The following is a 21,133-nucleotide window of genomic DNA, read 5'->3' as shown; positions in this document are numbered from 1 at the left end:
TCAGAGTTTATACAGAAACAGGCCTTTGCACACTGCTTTCTAAAAGCAATAAGTTTAGTTTGGCAATAGAATCATCAAATAAAAAATAAAACAACATAAAATATGAAGAACATTTAATAAAAAGATCATCAAATTCATCACTGGTGAATTGTGAATCACAAGACAGGATAACGCATTTGGATTTCACACCAGAATAACACTAAAGGAAAAGTTTAACTGTCTTTTTTTGTTAGATATGATTTAGATGTATTTGGGACTTGCTGACTTTGCAGTACCGGCCCCATTGTCTCATGGCTTTTAATAAATGGTTCATGTCTTATCTTGGGATATCGCAGCACTTAATTTCACACAGATAACCCAGCATTGTGCACTCACATTTAATAAACCTTAAAAAACCCTCAAACTTATCTAATCTCTCTGCATGTTAAAAGACTGCAACAGTAACAGAGTAGGCCTACTATTGATCATTGGAACTAATGGCTCAGTATCATTCCCATGATTTACTTTGGATGGATTTTTTTAAGGTGGATTTTTCCCCCACCCAACTAAGGCCAAGTTCTCAAACAAGAAGAATTGTTGACTGCTCATAAAACCAGTTTGAAAGGTTTCTCTGTAACAATATGCCTACTTTCTGTTGGGAGCACCTTATCAAAACCTGATTTTGCCATCATCCTCTGCAGAACATAACGTGATGCATGCTCTCCATTGTAAAAAAAATACAAATAAAATACAAAGAATGAATCTGGTGTGCAACCATCTGAATTTTTCCAAGTGCTCACCCTGCCTGTGGTTAATTGATGCCCTTTGTGGGAGCCTTATCACAAAAACACTGTCATAAATGGCTTTTTGATTTAGGACTTGGAGGTATTCTAGTATTTTACTGGAGTTGTTATATGTTCAGGCATTAGTAGGAATTTGATTTCCTTGAAAGCATCATGTGTGATTACATTAGTTACACATTTTTTTAGAGGACTTGAAAGTTAGATAGTTTTCTGTTTCTCCAAATATGTGGTGACTTAAAAAACAAAAACAAAATATAATTTCATTCTAGACAAAAAAAGTCTGAGATGATATCTTAATGGTTTAAATGATTACTTTTTAAGTGAAAGCCTAAAGCTGAAATCTCATTGATTCTTTAAGACCACCTTAACGGCGTTCGTCCCGCCCCTGGAGCTCCCTTTGGTCTCTGCGATTGGCTGAGACCTTTTGGATGGAAGTGGCTGCAGAAATGCAAAACTTGTTGCTGGCTCCTCTGGCCGCGTTGATCTCACACAGCGCCAAGCGGCAGAACGGAGTGTGTGATTCAGTGAGTGGATTTGTGAATCGCTCCGGAGCGCGCTCAGACCACACCAGAGGACGGACAGAGCAAAGTGGGGAAACGGAGGGAGGCGCATGTGAAGAGCAGAAAGGGGCGCACAGATACGGAGGTTCCTCCACCGAGCGCGCAGGCGGCAGCGCGGTGAAGGATGCTGTCAAGCCGCTCAGTGGCTGTGGAGCGCCGGGGAATGCACGCCGCGCCGCTCCTGGATCACTTTTTATGAATTGACGCTCTTATTGGAGAATTATCTTTGTGGACTTCCAAGTAAAACTGGACTTTTGGTGTTTAAATCTGCAGAAACAATATATATTTTTTCTCATTTCTTTTCTTTTATTTCTTTTTTTGTTTTTTGGTAAGGACACCGGTTCGCAGAAATTTGTCCAAGAGAGACGCGCACACCACAGAGCGCAGACTTTTTTTGTTGCTATTTCCAGCATGGGACTTTATTCTTAAAAAGGGTTCTGGGACATTTTATACGGGGTTGGGAGAAAGAATTAAAGGAGAAAACTGTCAGATCTGCGCTCATCTCCTTGAATCTTGTGCGCTCTTCTATTTTCCACCCAGCGCTGTTTCTGTTTGTCCCAAAGAATTGTGCTCCAAGAACAATAACTTTTGAAAGACGTAACTTTTAATTAAGATTTTTTTTTATATCACTAAGAACTGATAGGAAAAGCTGACATTTCTACCTATTAACGCTTGGAAACATAAACATTTGCCGCGCGCATTTGGACACTATCCCTCTCTTCTCCGCGTCCTTGGAGAAGTAAAAAAAATCCTTTTTTATTCCTAGAAATGAGAGCTTATTCGGTGAGTTGTGTCGTTTAAAGTCTACTAAGCATATTGATTATTAGCTTGATCCACATTGCGTATCTTTTTTTTCTCCTTTTTTGCTTTTGAGGACAGACGGAAAAATACAGAGTCTGCCGATGTCTGGCAAACTGGCCGTCATGTGGGATTGATTGCTGGGGAGTATGTTTGGGCTGGAGCAGTTTGGTTCTCAAATTAATATCAGAAACCCTGGCCAGTCAGAAAGAAACATAAACCAACAGAGACTGAATATGGGCTCACATTATAAAAGCCCAAACTTTCATGCTGGAGGCCCACCTGGGGCAGTGGAGTCCGGCATGGGCCCCATGAACGAGTCTCAAATGCTGGGGCTCAATATGAACATGAACGGTGAGCCCTATGGTGGATTTCACCCCCGGGGACACCCAGATATGCACACAGGGGGCGGAATCCAACAGCAGCAAGGACCCATGCATGGATTTTTTAACAACCAGCAACCTCATCAAGGACACTCGCATGCCCATCAACCTCACCCCCATCAACATCATCCTCATTTCAGTGGGAATTTTGGAGGTCCGGATCCAGGGTCTTCATGCCTACATGGAGGAAGGCTTATGGGCTACAGCGGCAATGGCATGGGATCGCAGCAGGGCTTTGGAGAGGGTTTTGATCCTCTTGCTGAGGGACAGGCGGGAGAAGGCTTTCCCCAGCAACAGCCGCAGCAGCAGAGGCCCGCCAACATACCTGAATTTCAACATCACGGCCCTCCCAGCAGCAACCATCCTGTCCCTGCTCCCTGTCTTCCCCTGGACCAGTCACCTAACAGAGCAGCATCCTTTCATGGTCTTCCATCTTCTTCATCTACATCATCTGAGCCTCACACTATGGAGCCTCGACGGATGCCCAACCAAGCAACCGTGGAGGGACTAGAGTACAACTTCCCAAGTGAACCTCCAGCTGGACATTTTGATGTTCCTGTGTTTTCCCCGTCAGAGTCAGAATCTCAGCTACCACATTTTGGGCCAGGCAGGCCTGTTCCCAGTGGAAATTTCCCAGGGAACACTGGCATGCCTCGGGCACCGGGTATGCAGGGCATTTCTAAGGGACACCAGCCGCCACAGCCCCAGCAACCTCAGCACGGAGTGTATTTTGAGCGATTTGGAAATGCCCGGAAGATGCCTGTGGGAATGGAGCCGGGGGTCAATGGACGACATCCCCTCATGCAACCACAACAACAGCCTGGCTTAATAGCTAGACAGAACTCGTGCCCCCCTGGCCTCCCCCGCCCCCCTCAGACTGAACCTGGCAATACTAACCCCAACATTCTGGACGGAGGGGTCATGATGCCTGGCCAACATAACCAGTTTGAATATCCCATTCACAGACTGGAAAATAGAGGTTTGCACCCCTATGGGGACCCCATGTTTAATATGCAACAGCCACCTCCTCCTCCCTCCCAGCAGCCCCCAAATCAAAGACTGCAACACTTTGACTCTCCTTACATGAACATGGCAAAAAGACCCAGATTTGATTTTCCTAATGCACATGGCGGCGAAGGTTGGTGTGCCAGTATAGATAGCCACCTATCGCCCTCAGCTTACCCTGGCCTGCCAGGAGAATTCACCCCACCTGTGAATGAAGGTTTTGCACCGGGTCCCCTGCAGCATCCGGGGCCTGAGCCCCAGTCTCTGCAGCAGCGCCAGAATGCAGCCATGATGATAAAACAGATGGCCTCTCGCAACCAGCAGCAGAGGATGAGGCAGCCGAGTCTTCAGCAGCTAGGTCACCATGGGGACGTCCCTCCTGTCCCGATGGCTCATGGAGGTCCAGTTGGGAACATGCCACAACCCAATTTTGACAGAGAGAACAGTGGCAGAATGCCCAACATCGATGGACAAAATCCTCATGTAACTCAGGAGAACTCTTGGTTTCAGGGTTCCCACCCACCAGGAGAGATCATGTCCAGGCGTATGGGTGGTGCAGGTAATGATTCTGGGCCAACCGATATGGGGATGCAACAGAACGGGGCTGGGATGATTTTCAGGCCAGGTATGGGTATGCAGGAGCCCATGAGAATACCAGGAGACGGACATGTGCAGACACTTCATTCTCCAGGCATGCACTCACAGTTTAGTGGAAACATGGGTAACCTCTCACAAATGCAGTCTCCAGGAGCTGGAGGAGGACATCCAAATGCACCAGCAGAGAGGCGACCAGCTGATTTCCCTCCACCTCCAATGGGAGCACAACCAACCTTTCCCTATGGGGGTGCTAACCGCCAGGGGCCTCCTCACAATGCTCCCCAGGGGGTTAACACCTCACCAGGGAGCTATCCTCCACAGTCTGAGTTTCCCTCAGGCCAGCGGTCGTCTGTTAGTAAGCTAGGAGCTCTGTCTCTCGGGAATTTCAGCAAAACCAGCTCTAAAGACAGCGTGTTCGGTCAGAGCTGTTTAGCGGCCCTGTCCACAGCCTGCCAAAACATGATCGCTAGCCTAGGGGCCCCCAATCTTAATGTAACATTCAACAAAAAGAACCAAAATGAGAGCAAGCGAAAACTAAGTCAGACAGAGCAGGACATTAATAGCAGCACGTCTAATGGGACTGGAAGTGCTGGTCCTGAATATTTTCAAAGCAGTACTTCCCAGAACAACCAGATGCCTAGCACCGGGAATAGCAACTCTAAGCCTGTAAGTCAAAGCCAGCCGGTGCAGGGGGAAGCCAGTGCCCTCTCCCCAAACTACAACATGGACGCTACCCCGTGCAGTGAGGGGAAGGCAACAACAGGGAGTGGGAGAGGGAGAGGGAGGAGAAAAAGAGACAGTGGACATGTGAGCCCTGGAATTTTTTTTTCCTCCGATAATGGTAACCCTGTTGTTAGTCCAGGCCAGCAGACCCCCTCGGCTGGCACTGGGGAGAGGGGTGGGGGCACACCTAATGAAAAACACCTTCACTCCCCGTCTTGGGGGAAAGGAGGTGACCTAATATTGGGGGACCATGCTGACCTTATGTCTTCTTTAGACAGTGGCATTCAAAGTGTTGCTGCCAAGTCTGACAGCAGCTCACCAAGAGTGGACTTCCCTGACGATGTCAGCACCCACTATGGCAACGAGGACGAGGTGTCATCCAGCTCAGATGCAGGAGGGGCTTCTGCGAATAAGCCCAATCGCAGCCCTATGATCACAGGCTCACCCAAAATGCAGCGGAGCGATCACAGTTTATTAAATGGACAAAAGCCCCTTGGCACGGGCATAAACAATCATACTACCTCAGCACCAGACAGTTATGGACTGAACTCTGGTGTGAGCACAGGGGCCAGCGGGGTGAGCCACCCTGGCACTCCTGGGGTGGAGCAGGTACGCACTCCATCCAGCACCTCGGGCCAGGAAGAAATCCACCCTCTGGAGATACTCCAGGCCCAGATCCAGCTGCAGCGGCAACAGTTCAGTATCTCAGAGGACCAGCCCTTGGCTATAAAGAATGGCAAAAAGAGCAGTGACTGTCCCTCGCAGAACGGAGACAATGAGCTGCCAGGCTGCAGTCCGGATGCGGGAAAGAGCTCAATGGGCACTATTGACCTTGACGCCCTCATGGCAGAGCAGCACGCCACCTGGTACGTGCCCAGTGACAAGGCCATGATTGATGGGTCAGAGGATGACAAGGCCATGGGACCCTGGGAAAAAAATAAAAGCCAAAACAACAGTAAAGAAGGTAAATAATTCCTCATTCTCCACTTTCCCTCAGAATTTTCATTATCAGTTTTTTTCTCTTATATAGTTAAATATGCTATTTCAAGAAACTGACTTTATAACGTTTCACTTATACTTTTGTCGTACGTGTTGTGCGTATGAAGTTTACATCCCTCTCTATTCCACTGTGATCTTAAAATTTTAAAGATTTAGTTCAGAGAAGTGAGATGAATATGATATTGTTTTTATTTATGTAGAAACATTATATATATTATTTTTTCATTTGAATGTAAAAATTTTATATTAATTAACAATCTAGTAATGTGTAAATTCAGTATTTCCTTTAACGTCCTCATTTTTAATCTTAGCCCACTGGCAACCTAAAAAAGAACAGCAGAAGAAAAGTAAACATTTCCTGTGGTTCTTTATCTCAGTTTTCAGGGTGAACAACTACATTGAGAAGATTAATAGCTTTCAGAGGATTTGCGTTTGCACAGCAGGGGGTTCCCTCGCTTGTTACGTGTTTGTTTTTGGCATTACCATGGGATAATACTGGCCTGGTCAGAGTAGACAGATCTTTTTGACAGGGTTTTGTGTGAATTTATCCTGGTTTAAAAAAAATACTGCTGTTCAATTTTAGATTTTTTTAAATTTTAAACAGTAAATATGTTAAAAAGCATTCTATCAAATGATTGATAGATTCTTATGGTTTTAATGTGGTTTTTGGATTTATTATTTAACTCGGTTGGAATCTGTGTAATTTTCATTATATATATTCTAACAAGTTTCAAAATATATTGACTTGGAGGTGTTTTTTTTTTAAGCCAAAGGACAAATAATATAAAGTGCAGTTTGTGTTTAACAGTCTTTTTCTTTGTTTTGCAACATCTTTATAAGAATACTAAATCTAAAATTTATATACATCTTTTCTATAGATTTATCAGAATATATATATTTTTTCTTTTTAAATAACAATAGAAATTTATTTACATTGGTTAAGTGGTAACTATTATGGACGTTTTACTTCTATGTGATCTAGTTTTCTGAGTTCTTTTTTTTCAATATAACTCCATCATTTATTAAGCCTGATTATATAGTTTTGTTCATGGTGCCTTTTTGCGTCTGCAGTGTCTCTTTGTTCTGATCTGTGCGGGTGCAGAGTGTGACGGGGGCGCGCGTGGTGCCGACTCTCTGCGTCCAGGCACGTCGGTTGTGTGTCGGGTGTCGTGTTATAAATAATAATGCCATTACACAAATGGAGCACTCTGTTACTGCGTAGACCGTGGGGGTGTCCTTTGTCTTGGTACACTCTTAATGAAAACTGGTGAGACTGTTAAAAAATATAATTATTTTCTTAATAATAGTGAGAACCTGCAAGAAATTAAAAAACATATTTATAATATTATATTAATATGATATTAATATAATATTAACGTTTTTTAAAAAGGTAAACCCAACAAAATATTGTTTTTTTTAATCATTTTTATATTTTTTCAACAGTTAATTCCACTATTGCAATTATAAATGAAAAAAAAAAAAAAAAAATATATATATATATATATATAAAAAAAAAAGTATTGTAGTTTCTCCTCTCTCGTCTGTTTTACTCTCCTCAGCCCTCCCTGTTTGAACACAAGGCATACAGCTCTGGAGCGATCGATAGCTAGTTAGCACAAATCACAGGTCCTGACAGTTTCTCATTTGAGTGCCTCGGACAGCAAAGATGGAAAAGAAGAAAAAAAAAAGAATGCATGGATATATATATATATATATATATATATATATATATATATATATATATATATATATATATATATATATATATATATGATGTTACTCCACATTTGTAGTGACATTGCATGATGATTTAAGATAAGTCACAGCTCACAGCGTAAAAGCAAATCAAACATCCCACAGACGTATTTATTTATATCACACACACAGACACACGATAAAGGATCCACTTTGACCGCTTAGTCTAGTTTTAAGTCATCAGTCTTGTAAACAGAAAATCTGCCACCGCAAAGAAAAAAAAACCTCTGACATAGATTTCAAATAATGCATAGAAATTTGGTTTGGTTTAGTTAGGTTAAAATCTAATATTTCTTAAACAAAGAGTGACATCATTCTAAGGTGCATAAAACTAAGCTATAAAAAAATCTATTGACATAAGGTTTGGAACTTATTCATTATTATCTTCTTATATTGCTGCTTGATATATCTTAATTTTTTCAAAATTTACTTTTAAGAGTTTTAGTTTAAAAAGCTCATATTTTAAGTAATTAAGTAGTTATAGTAGTGCAAGCAATAAAAAAATCTTATTAATTTCTTGTAAAACATGCATACCATTAATTTCCTTTCTTTTTCCATTTTCTTTTTATTTACATTTTTTCCTTTTATTGCATTGGAGAATATCTAAGTGCAGCCTGCACTGATGAGCTTATGGTTTTAAGAGTCAAAGGTTTAAAAGTCAGTTCACTTTATGTATGTTTTCTTACAGCTTTCCTGAAAAAAGAGCAAAGTCATGAAAAATGCAATAATTGTGTTTATTTTAAAACTGCGGCCTGTCGCTGCTCCATCAGGAGAGAAGCTCGCTCGGGAAACAAAACAAAAAGACAAAGAGCAGATATTCAATAACTTCCTGTGAATGTGTTAATGTGTCGACAGATAGCTGATAAAACTTCGGCCGTGCTCTCATGAACATTCGCCTGGTCTTCCCTTTGCTCCCTCTTCGGCCGTTTAAAGTGTTGCGTGTGGCAGTGATATCCTCTTTTAGCTGCTTCTTTGCCCTTTATGTTTTTAGTGAAATTATGCTCCTATGTTTCTTTAAATCTTTTTTTCACAATATGGAGTGCTTCATCATCTCAATGACTTCAAGTCAAATTTTTGTCGTTCAACCTCCGTTTTCACTACCTCCTTACAAAAACTTTTTGGTTTTTTGCTCCCTCCCTTGAACATACTTTAGCCAGTAGATGACAGTTAATGTGGAAACTCATGCACAGTCTTGATAACAGGCAACCAGCAGGCGTAGGAAGTGATTCAGTTATATTTATTTTTACTTTTCACTCTGGTTTTTTGCCACTTAGTTGTGTGAATTTTTTTTCTCCTCACATTTAAACATTTTACTGTTGACCTTGTGGATCAGTTTCAGTTTTGGCTTTCCAACAATTCAGTCTTCAAACAAGCTCTAATAATAATCAAATCTTTGTCACTCCGACTTTGACAGCTCTGGAACAGAGAGGGGGGGGACTTGCATCTAATCGCGCTTACTAGAAAGCAAAGAATTGCAACAAAGGCTGAAAGTTTATTGATATTCCACTGTGAAAAGAGAAGTCCTGTGAGATTTACCTGGCTCTGACATTTTTAGCACGACAAAAGTCCCACAAGTAACACCAGTAATTTCTCTCTCCCTTTTTTTTCTAAGAAGGAAGAAGGTGATTGGCACGTGCTGGAAGGTACTAAAAACAGCTCGGGGCAGTTTATGTTCTTTACCTGTCACTACAAGGTGTTTCATAATTGACGTCTGCAACAACATTTATCGCACTCATCTCTACTGCAATAACCATTATGAAAATATATATTTTTTGATTTGAGTAGTTTACAAACAAAAGTCAAATCATTAAACAGTTGCTTTTTTTTCGTTTTGTGTCTCTAAAAACAGAAGAATAGAGCGAACTCAAAACTTGTTTAGTTCCAATCTCAAAGCTAAAGAGATTAACAAAATTCATGCAAAAATCAGAAATGACTAGTTTTCCTTTGTTTGTCTCTGATCAGTGATCGGCAGCTCAAAAAATGAAAAAATACATTTAAAATTTAAAACTCTCCATTTTAAGTCTTCAAAACCCCGGTTTTACCGACATTTAGTAAAAAAAAAAAAATCCTTTGATGCATGAATGGTAATAATGTAACTCCTTGCGTTTCTGCTGGACTCCAGACAACTAACAAACCTGCAGCATGTATTTGCCCTTTAATTTGCAACAAATCATAAAAAACAGAAAAACTCTAAAGTCAAAACATAAATACTTAGCTCAGACCCAAAAGAAAATTGGAAATAGATATCTGCCTGAAAAAAAAAACAGATCTGTGCAACCTGAAATAAATCAATCAGTACTTATGATCAAAATATTATTTTGCATAAAACATTTTATTGAATTTTGTGTCAGAGCTTTACAAATGACCAACTTAAGAAACATTAAAAATTTTACCATAGTTGTCTCAGGTTAAACAAATGATTAACATGTTCTATTCATAAATATAAAATTTTATAAATAAAGCTTCCTCCCTGATCTCAGTTATCTGTGTAAAAACGTTCACATTTCATTCCAATGCACTGCAGAACTCTACGAGTATTTATTTACTCTGATTTGCATTTTAAGATTAAAAAAAAATTGTTTACAAGTATATTTTTTATGAGATGCTCCGAGCAATAGGGACAGTCAAAAAAGTATTTTAAAGAAGCTTTAATGTGACTAATAAAGGAAGAAATTGAAGGTGTCAAACCTTTGGCTTTGCTATTTCTTTTAACTCTTTAAAATAGAAAATTTAATTTCCTCAGAAGCAGCTAGAAATGCAATAGATTGTGAATCTAAAGGTAAAATAGTGTCTAACATGTTGGGCTGTAGAGTGAGGACAGTGGGCATCATTTCCCATAATATTGGTTGGCAATAAAAATAGTTTAAATGAAGTGCGAAAGTATATATTTTCACTTTTTTAGAGGTGTGGATATTGTCGCGCTGCCAGTAACTGTTATGCTATTTGCCATACAGGTAGTCGTCAGACGCTGTTTAATTTATGTTGAGAAATTGACGAATGAGTTATGACACTGAGGCTGTTTCTCTTGGGAGACAGAAGTGGAGACTGATGGAGCACGAGAGGAGGTACAGGAGGCAACATGAAATAAAGAAAAGAACAAATAAAAGGACAAAAATGACTGCTTACTTCCTGCTCTGGAAACAAATTGGTTGCTAATAGCTACCATTTGTGCTTTTGGAATCGCAGAGAATTTTAAAAGCATACATTTTTTTTTTTTTTTTTTTTTTTTTTTCCACAGTTGTCGTATGTTTGATTGAATTCAAGCTGCACATATATTATTAAACTTTGTGTATTTAAACACATGATTTAGATAACTGTTCTCCATTGATATTTATTTTAAATGTTTTTAAAAAAAAGGTTGCTTTAAATCCACTAATATGTCCAACATTCTCTGTTTTTAACTTTTTAAATTAGAGGCAGAAGAAAGGGCTTCAGTAACTGCAGCACTGTCCCTCCCACACTAGTTGCTAAATACTGCCAGCATGACGGCTCACTGAGAAAATTTTATGTTTGTTTTGCTCACAAAAAAAGAGAAAATGTTAAATATTTTTACTAAAGAAAAACAGTTGAGGTGTGGGGACTAAAAGTTCTCTAATAGTCAATCTTATGAACGTTGCTTTAAAAGTACAAATGATGAGCTGTCAGCAGGCTCTGCCTAATGACTCAACTTTTTAACCACATTAAAGCTGTTTTTTATACCTTCGGTTTTAAGTTGAGAAGGAAAAAAAGTGAAATAATCTGTAAAATTAGCATTTGACTCCTTCAAAACTAAGAAATGTTTATTTTAGAAAGTTGCTTTAGTCTCTCTAAAATCTTATAGATGAACTTATGCTAAATATGTTGTTTTTAATCAGTGATATCACATTGTGAGGATCTCACATCAACCTATGCCTAGTGCTTCCAAAAATACATACATTATTATTATTCCTAGAATATTTGTCTTTTTAAGCAGGTCTTATATTTGCAAATTTCACATTTATTATTTTGCTAATATTTTCTGTTAAAGTTAGTGTAAAATATGAGTCGTTCTAATAAAAAAGTGCAAAAAAAAATCAACAAGAAGTAGTTTGTAGAAACAAAATAGAGACAGCAAACTAGATCAATATGTCACTGGTTTGGAAGACGTGCTGGACAGGTCCTGGACATGGCTGTGAGTTATGTAGGAGGCACTAAATCACTTCCCATGTTCTGATTTGTGTCTGGTTTTCTAAGCACCTCTTGTGGCTGGAGGGGGAGGTGTGTGTGCGTGTGTGTAGGGTTTTAGGGGATGGGAGTGAGTGTGTTGCTGAAGAGAAGGTAACAAATGCTGGGGGCACTGCCTGCTCAGGCAAGTTTTTTGTTTCTTTTTCCTTTTTTTCCCCCTTCTTCATGTTCCAGGGCAGAGAACAGAGAGGAAATTCAAACCAAAATAACCCCTGTGCCCTTGCCTGAGAAATGTCCCCCCTCCCTCATCGCTCTCTGCAGATATCCTCCCTGCTCTGAGGGAAAGGTCATGCTACGGCACTGGGTGGAGTTAAAAGGGGTTCTGGGGAGCCTCACATGCCCCCCATCTACCTCAAGGCATGGATATCCAGGACAATACCTCACTTAGGCCTATTGTACTTCAATATAACTCTTAGAAATATCTTCAGATTAATCCGTTTAGTGGTTTGGTTAATGTTAGTAGCTTTGGCTGCAACCTGGATTATTAAAGCAGGGAAAAATATATATCTAGTTTATCCCGTCCAAGAAAATTTCCATGAGTTACATCCAGTTGCATGTTAAACAGACATTTCCCCATCCTCTTTCTCTAGGTTTAGTTTCTTTTTTTCCTTCATGGATTTTAACCACTGTTTTGTGCTGAGTCTTCACATAGAGCCGCAGCGCTAGTTGTTATGTGAAAGGAATCTGACCTGATGTCACACACTGTCATTGGAGTGAAGGCCTTTGGGTGTTTTTGTCAGCTAGCGCAGAAATCTGATTGGTCTGGTTTGTGTTCAGAGGGGACGGGGTCGTGGCCTCGGGAGCCTGAGGTTAAAGGTGAAGTGTCGTCATGGAAGTGTTGGGATCGGGATAGAAAGGGCGCAGGCCTGCCTGCCGCATGGGACTCCAGGGCCTGGGAAATCACTGTGACAGAGGAAACTTAAAACCCTCCAACACAGACTTTATTTACTATTACTCTTATTTTAGCCTTTTTTAGTGATTCTTTAAAACAGGCATGCTACAGGATCAGAATTTACTTATATAATACCTAGAAAAAAAAAAAACAATCCCATGGCTTTAGGTTATTAATACACACTTCTACAACCAATGAATAGTGCCACACATTTTCCACAACAGCTTGTACCAGAGGAGACTTTTAGACCCAATATAGAAAAGCTGCTTTTCTTCATACAGTTTTGTCTTAAAATCAGTTCACACATTATACTTAAAAATTTTCTAGTTTGTCTAACTTAGCCATTAGGTCATTTATTGTTACTGTCTCATTCTATACCACCTACCTGGCACACTTCATAAGAAGTAGGCTCTAGAACTAAATTTGTCACATTTACATGTTGGTCCTGAAGAGCCAATTTCAATTAATGGGCATTATTCTATCCATCCATTTTCTGTCACGCTTATCCCAAGCGAGGTCGCAAGGGGTTCTGGTGCCTATCTCCAGCTGTCTAGGGGTGAGAGGCGGCGTACACCCTGGACAGGTCGCCAGTCCATCGCAGGGCAACACAGAGACAAACAACCATTCACACACCTATGGAAAATTTAGGGAAAACCAATTAACCTAACAGTCATGTTTTGGACTGTGGAGGAAGCCAGAGTACCCAGAGAGAACCCAAGCATGCTCAGGGAGAATCCACAAACTCCATGAAGTAAGAGCCGGACCGGGAATCAAACCCAAATCTTCTTGTTGCAAGGGGGTAGTGCTACCCACTGCACCACTAAGCATTAATGCATTTAATTATGATATTCATTATTTATTGATAATGAATAGATAAAGTAATTCATTCATTGAGCACATGAAAAGTATTTTTGGTTTTGATAAAAAAATAGTAAAAAACAAATATCTTAAAGAGTAACAAGAAGTGAAATATGCTGTTTTTCTTAGTTTAAATATCTGTAGCTAGCCTGCAGTCTGCTGCTTAACAGATATACTTTTTGTTGCTTGCAATCTGTAGATTTAAAAACGTTTAATTTTGTGACAATTTGTTGTGCATTCGTTTCCACTCCAAGACTTTATTTGTTTTCTTAATAAAAAGAATGTTAACAGGAAAATTTTATTTACCTACTTTGAAGCAGCTAACTGCAGAGCCTGCCAACAGGTGGAGGAAGGATTAAGTCTGTTCTTTAGCCCTCTGGACACCCTTGGTTGTCTGTTTTCTAATGAAAAAATTTTCTAGATTTTGTGAAAATGCTGTCCTTTCCGGAGGATTTTTAAAAATCATATTTTTATGTATACCTATCAGTTCATGCTGCAACCTTTCAAGCCCTCCATATTTCTTTTGTCACCTTCTTTTGTTATTCAAATCATTTAGCGGCGCTGCTTTAAGATTAATTTGAAAAATTAATTGTACTCTGTAACTGTTAATACGGAGCTGGCAGGAAAACGCTCTCCGAGCAGCCTTTGTTTACCTTACTGTGCTACTCAGAGTGTGTGCAGTTTGACATGTAAACCCGTGTCAGACCGTCAGCTCCCAGACACATTGGTGTCATCCAGACAACCGGAGCTGTGCGCTGTGCTCCCTGCCTTCATGGCATTCAAGCTCAACTCATCTCTGTAAATCGTTTCTGGCTGTGTCTGTAAAAACTGCTTCACAACCCTGCTGATGCTACTACTCCGTGTGTGTGTGTGTGTGTGTGCATGTGTGTGTGAGCATCATCACCAGGCACCAAATAAAAATATACTGCACTTGGGGTGAGAGATATGGCCGCATAAATGCATCACTTTGAATTCAGTATTTATTTAGCGCATGTCTTTGGTAATCCTTTGTGGCTGTAATGTGGTTAAGGATATTAAGGTGTATTTGTGGCTGAGCACAGCTGCCTGCGCTGTTAGCGTTGCCCCTTTTTTATTAGGCATTTTCTCTCTCGCTGGTTGGAGCTAAGCGCTCGTTTCCTTCAGGTGAATGGGCTATTATTGAGATATTACCGTGGATATGAATTCTGCGTGAGTCAATGAACAACCGTAGCCAGGCAGATTTTATTGAAGAAAATTCCTCCTTGTAAAATGTCATGGTGATTTGGGATTTAGACTTGTGTGATTTTTGAATTTCACACTGCCGTCTTCACCTTTGAACACAAATCTACTGTCATGGATAATTTAAGTATGGCATCTTGATTTTTATTTATTTTTTTTAATGGTTTTATATATCTGGAGGGAATATATTTGTGAATCCTCCCTGGCCTTGATACTTTTTATATATATATATATATATATATATATATATATATATATATATATATATATATATATATATATAGCTTTTGTATTAGATATATTTTAACACATCTTTTATGGAAAAACTATTTATTTGGTCCTGAATAGCATCTAAAGCAGTCTAAAGTTCATTAAGATTGAGTGTAGGTCTATAGAATCAGGGCCAAACTTTTGTTAATTCTTTTGATTTCAATAGTGTATATTCTAATTGAATAAAAGCTCAACAGTGAAACTGAAATGAATGGTTTTCAGCTTTAAAATTAAAATCAGTTGATCACATAATTGGTAAAGGGTTTCTCTATGTATGGGAGCCTATCTCATTCCAAAAAGACTTTTCCATCTTCCAGAACACTATAATCACCATCTGGATTTTATTGCAGCCATGCGTCTTGTCGCTGATAACTGGCCAATACTTCACAGTGTGGAAAAATACTAACTTATTTTTACAAAGCTGGTTTAAAAAACCCAAAATGTATAAATTGAGAGCACAGGATAAGAGCACTCCCCCTTCCCCACCTGTTGCTCTGCCTGTCAGCTGGCTGAAAGAAGGCCACTTCATCTTTACCTCATTCACAACAAAAGCAAATTTGACTTTATTATATTTAAAGTCATTAAGTGCAAAGAATAGCATTTATTCACACACTGTGTGGAAACTAAAAGAGCTGCAGTCTATTAAGGTGACACTGTTTAAAGACCACAGCTGGGAAGCTATGAGTTGCATTTTGTTCTGCGGCGTTTTTTAACCCAGATGTCAGAAAATATTAGTTGGTTACTTTCTATTCTGTTGCTCTATTTCAAATTCCAAAGAACGGGGGGTAAAAGAAAAGATGATGCAATATAATGTAAAAAAAAGAAAACTGTAATAGCAATAAAAAGGATCTAATCTGTTCATTTTGTTTGAATTCTTATTACTAATACAGTGATTTGTTTTCTTATTAGACTGAAGGTTATTGCACTAACTCAAGCCTAGTTGAATAAAAAAAACAAAGAAAATCCCTTGAACATGAATACTGGGATTATTCTAATGCTAAATATGAGTAAGTTTGTGTGATCTTAAAGATAGGAGTCATGTCTGGTTTTTATCCATGTGTAGTTTCTTCTGTGTTATTTTCCACCGCCGTCCTTGCTTTGAAGCGGAGTAATATGTCTTGCTGTGGTTGTATGACAGTGTGTGTGTTTGTGCATGCATGTCCTTGCTTTCAGGTTCTGTGTGTGTGTGTGTAGCAGCAGCTGAAGGCTGGTGTGAGTATGGCAGCGGTTGGTGTGCTCTGTGTTTTTGGCTGTGCGTTGTCAGTTTGCTGTGTGTCAGCAGTGAGCCAGGGGAACGCTTGGCTGCCTATTCAGGCCGGTACGGACCCTGCTGTGCCCAGCTAGCATGAGCTGCTGGCGGGTGCTTGAGGGCACAGAGCTGGGATGAGGGAGTGTGAGGGGATGTGGGGGTTGAACTGGCAGGGGGTGGTTTTTTTTGGAGGGTGGGGGTCAGCCGTGCTGAGGTGTGTGACTGGACCCTCTGGCAAACGTGAGATCTTGTCAAAGCCACCACCAGCATTGCTCTAAAATCCTCTTCCTGCTTACCAAACGACCAAACACACCATATACACACTTCTATCAGGCCCCTGGATCGAGGTAGGAAGATGGAGAGAAATCCTACAGAGAGCAGAGGTGATAGAAGCAGATGAAAAGAGGAATAACAGGAGACTTGGCTGCCTGACCTTTCACCAAATCCCTGCACTTTTCCATTCCACTGGTCGCAGCCCAGACTGGCTGGGGGGTACGCCTGCATGTCTGCCTCTTTCAGTTGCCCTGTATTTTGGTCGTCCCAGTTTTGTTTTTTCATTCTATTCTGCCACAAGCTTTATGGAAAAAAATGACAACTGTGAATAAAAAAAATTAAAAGATACTAAATGGATTAGCTGAAAAGGAGAAGTAAGCTTGCAGATGCTACAGGCATGAAGGGCTTTTTTGCAACAGTTCGCTCTTCCCTCAGGTGAGCATCACCCTGACTGGAGTGTTGTGATCTTGAGCTTCTCTGCGCCCAAACTGTCGTCTATCACAGCCTGGCCCCCCCACCGTCTCTGACACATGTAACTCAGCTTGTCAAAGATGTTTTCCACCTGCCTCTGCGCTCACACACCAACTTGTCCCTGAACCTCAAAGCTTTGTGTCTTCTCACGGTTGATCTGGTGTGTTTGAACCATCCACACAGAGAAAGGCAGTGGTGCAGTTTTGTGCTGAGGAGATGGGAGATTAATCGGACTGATGTAAACCAAAGATCGCTAACATCTTCACTCGCAGTTTTCTCTCTGCTTAGGGCTTGCTTGGAGGCAAAACCCAAAAGCACATGATGCTGTATTAGTGGCATACATCACATAGCCCCACCACCACTCCTTCTCTGTTTTGATTGTGTCCTGATTAGATCTCGTTAAATTCTACCCTTTTTTTTTATTTATTCTTAGCAGATAGATATGAGGAGGTGTGAAGCTGCACTCAGGACGTTCACACTAATCACCATCTTCTCTTTAGCAGTTCATTTCCTCACATAGTACACATATTTCTTCACATGTGCTGTGTGCTTGTTGGGTGTCTGTCTATTCCATCTTTTTTGTGGAGATTTATATACTGTAGACAATTTTTAATCAACAATTTATATGTATATATATATTTGAAGAAGTATAACTGCAATTTTTGCTATTTTTCTACTTTTTGCAAAAAAAATTTAAATATAAAATGAAAATAAAGATATTCCTATTAAATAGACAGGGTTTTACTCAACAAGTACGTCAAAATAGAGGAGATGCTGCAGTTTAAGTGTGGCGTCTTTAATTAAAACTTAAACAAAATTACTTTGTCTCCGATTTAAGCCTTTAAAATACAAATTATGTCTCATAATGCTTTGTGTTTTTTTCCGCTTAAATTTTATTTCTCAAAGGTACTTTTAAAAATGCTAAAGCTGTTAGTAACTTCTTACTGTAAAATACTAGCAGTAATCTAGAGGGAGCAGTTGGTATTCCACAGCGCTGCAGGATTTCACTTTCATTTGGTGACAAAAAACATTAAGATAATAAACTTTAACTGTGATATTTCCACGAGACTGTCAGCATGGCTTAATCCAACATGTTAGATGACAGATTAGAACTGGATTCTTCACAATGCTAAAAAATAGCCTCTTTATGCTCATATGTTCATCTTCATTTTAATGTCAAACTCCTGGTGTCTGAATGAACATCCTACACAAAATCAGTTGCCTTTTACTTTATATAGCTTTTGTCCTTCCCCCTGAGTTTGTTTTTAAACATCTCATTGATGCTGAATATATCTAGATAGCTCTTTTCTCCCTGGTAGCAAATTCCTTACTGAAGAGTGATGTTTGTGACCAGCTTGTGCTGAGGGATGGTGCCCTGACTGATCAGATTATTCCTGATCAGCCGAACCAAAATCAGCCAGTCAAGGATAAAATCGACCAATTCCAGTCACCAGCTGATTTTTTTGGTGGACCTCTGGTTTTCACATAATGTTTAATCAACCTATCTATGGATTTTTCCACAACTGTTTAATAGGAGACTTCACTTTGCTGACACAAGGTCGATACTGTGTCATGGTCATTATGCCCATAAATCGGGTCAAGCAGATTAAAAAAAGGTCAGTCTCCTCCGAGCCCTTTGACCCACTGATTGGAGGTCATGCAGCAGTTTTTTTGGAATTTGCACGTTTTTATTTTTGTGCGCGCCTGTTTTCACACTCTTTCAGACAGTGAGGAGGTGGACTGTGAGAAGAGGAGGCTTTGCTTACAGGCTTCATTTTTGGTCTTATTGACGAAAACGGGTGATGGTGGAATGGTGTTGAATTAATTTCACAGTGCAGACTTAGAGTGGGATGTGAAAATAACACTGTTTTTTTTCTTTATAATGTGTATGTTTTAAATGTTTTATCTCTCTAAAGAGGATGTCAGCTGCCTGGAGATGTTGAAGCCTTAATTAACCTTCTACTTCCTGTGCTTCTGTGCAGAATCCGACCTCTCCCAGAGTAAGACTGGTGCTGCACCCCCAGGAGCCGCAGGAGGAGGAGGTGGTGGGAGCAGCGGTGGGAACCACCTGCAGTGCCTGTCCGTCCACTGTACAGACGAGCTGGGGGACAGCAAGGGCCGAGGGGGACCAGTCTCCTCTTGGCGCTCCATTCACTCTGACATCTCAAACCGATTTGGGACGTTTGTGGCAGCTCTAACTTGAGCAAAAAAAAAAAAAAAACTTGGAGAAGGAAGGATTCAAAACCAGAAAAAAAGAACAAAAAAATAACTGAAGGAGAACCTCAGAGACAAAAAAATGAATAAATAAATAATGATGATGATGATGACAATATGTCTACGAGACAGCTGTGTGCGGCTCTTGCCTGTTCAGGGAGAGAGACATTTGCGCTTATAAACGCAAAACCACGAACGCGAGTTACATGAACACTCACACACAGAAACAATTGCCATGTTTTTTTTCCCCCTCTTTTTATTTTTCTTTTAGACACATGCAGTCACGAGTTAAAATTTTGCTGGACAATAAAACGTGGGTCTGACTTGCTGCTTCCCACATCTGGAAAACCTCAAATCCACTTTTTTCTTTCCCTTTTGATTTCATTGTTGAAGAACAATAAAGATATGTTAAAGGAGGAGAAGAGAAAAGCAGGAGAAACAGAGGAACAGATGTCAGTTGTCATTGGCTTTGATTGTATACCAGTGTTTAAGTATTGGTGATGTGAAATCGGCTTCATCGCTTTTTACTCTGTTGCTATTGCAGCCTACTGCTCTTACCTCGGTTATGGCTACACCTTTAAAGTTGACCTTGGGGATGGATGTTTGACCAATGGTGGGCTAAATTTTCTCTAAAGATGCCTGCTGGTTCATTAGACAAAGCCAGAAGAAAAGGACCCAGAAGAAGGCTAGAGGAGGGGCAGTTATGCATGAATGTACCTCAGCATTTTTAATCTTTTTTTTTTTTTTTTTTTGTGAACTCTTCTACTTGTTAAAAAAGTTTTGAATTCTTATCATTTGCAGCTCAGTCATTGAATTCGTATTTCTCTGTTGGTTAATTTGCTGAAAAGGTTTTTTTTTCCTCTCTCTGTCTCTCTCTTCTCCGCTGTACATGTGAGCTCAACCACTTGTATCCAATTCAGCCAATGGGAACTAAAAACAACAAAGAAGGTCGAGGGGTTTGTTTGATAAGGGAAAATGAAAAAAAAAAAAAAAGATTATTGGTATTGCACATGTATAATAAGAGAACATTTTGCTGTGTGTTAGGCAATCTTGTAACCTTTAATGCTTCTGTTGAATTTGAATTTCTTGAACAATAGATGGAGGACTGTGACGGCAATTTACAAACAGGTTTTTTTGTTATTGTTTTCCTTTTTTTAATAATATGTAAAGTGCAGTCGTCTGTTTTCCTGCATATTGTATATATCTGTATATGTTTTATTGAGTAACTAAATAACAATAAATATGATGTTAAAGGTGGAATTCTGTCTCTTTTGTTAAGTGCTTCAAAATGCTCTGGGTCAGGTTGTACCATTTCATATCTGTACTTTACAATATTTTCCTTCCCACTTCAGTATTATTTCTTTACAGAAACCATGTGCACCCATGTACTTTAACCCTTTATAGGGCAAGTTACCATTTTTGATCACTTGCATACCACCCCTTACAAATGGTGTGCCATTTCTTTTACTCTCAGAGTGTTTTTCATGAATTTCTTATAGAAGCACTTTTGTTATTTTGCTTAATATTTACAGGCAAATTGGTGTTTCTTGTTTATTACATTCACATTAATTTATGCCACCAAAATATGCATCTTTTTGAACGTTACAAAGGTAATGAAGTCTTGTCCATGATTCCAATAACTTACTACAAAAATGATCTATAAATTAGGGAAAATGTCTTAAAGTAAGTGTATTTACCCTTATTTTGAGTAGGTAAATAAGAAAATCTCCCAGTTGAAGGAGTATTTTTATCCTTAAAATAAGATTATTTGATATTATGCACTTGAAATAGGAGACTGCATTTCCCCCCTTTATTTTAAATGTAAATCTTCTTATTCCATTTGCAAAGTATCTTACTTACCTGCTCAGTTCAGGAAAAAATGC

The 21,133-nt window shown here is 39.7% G+C and overlaps 1 protein-coding gene across 2 annotated transcripts; it reads left to right on the top strand.

Moving 5' to 3' along the window:
- Nucleotides 1–1,243: 1,243 nt before the first annotated feature.
- Nucleotides 1,244–20,507, top strand: mn1b (meningioma 1b). Of its 2 annotated transcripts, XM_038285712.1 has the most exons (3): nucleotides 1,244–2,125; nucleotides 2,222–5,812; nucleotides 19,019–20,507. In XM_038285712.1, exons 2-3 carry the CDS (start codon nucleotides 2,290–2,292, stop codon nucleotides 19,237–19,239), a joined length of 3,744 nt encoding a protein of 1,247 aa, XP_038141640.1. In that variant the 5' UTR covers nucleotides 1,244–2,125; nucleotides 2,222–2,289; the 3' UTR covers nucleotides 19,240–20,507. The 2 variants fall into 2 exon arrangements, with proteins under 2 accessions (XP_038141640.1, XP_038141638.1); XM_038285710.1 differs by having other exon boundaries at nucleotides 1,244–5,812.
- The last annotated feature ends 626 nt before the right edge of the window (nucleotides 20,508–21,133 follow it).

The sequence above is a fragment of the Cyprinodon tularosa genome, unplaced genomic scaffold, assembly GCF_016077235.1.
Source record: "Cyprinodon tularosa strain WSP-4 unplaced genomic scaffold, ASM1607723v1 ctg214, whole genome shotgun sequence".
Classification (NCBI taxonomy): Eukaryota; Metazoa; Chordata; class Actinopteri; order Cyprinodontiformes; family Cyprinodontidae; genus Cyprinodon; species Cyprinodon tularosa.
The sequence above is the reverse complement of the archived record's forward strand: the minus strand, read 5'-3'. Positions and strand labels throughout refer to the sequence as shown.

Excerpts from the sequence above, each read along its gene's own strand:
- mn1b (XM_038285712.1), top strand. The coding sequence starts at position 2,290 with ATGTTTGGGCTGGAGCAGTTTGGTTCTCAAATTAATATCAGAAACCCT. Across the intron at positions 5,813-19,018 it reads CCAAAACAACAGTAAAGAAG|AATCCGACCTCTCCCAGAGT; the intron begins GTAAATAATTCC and ends GCTTCTGTGCAG.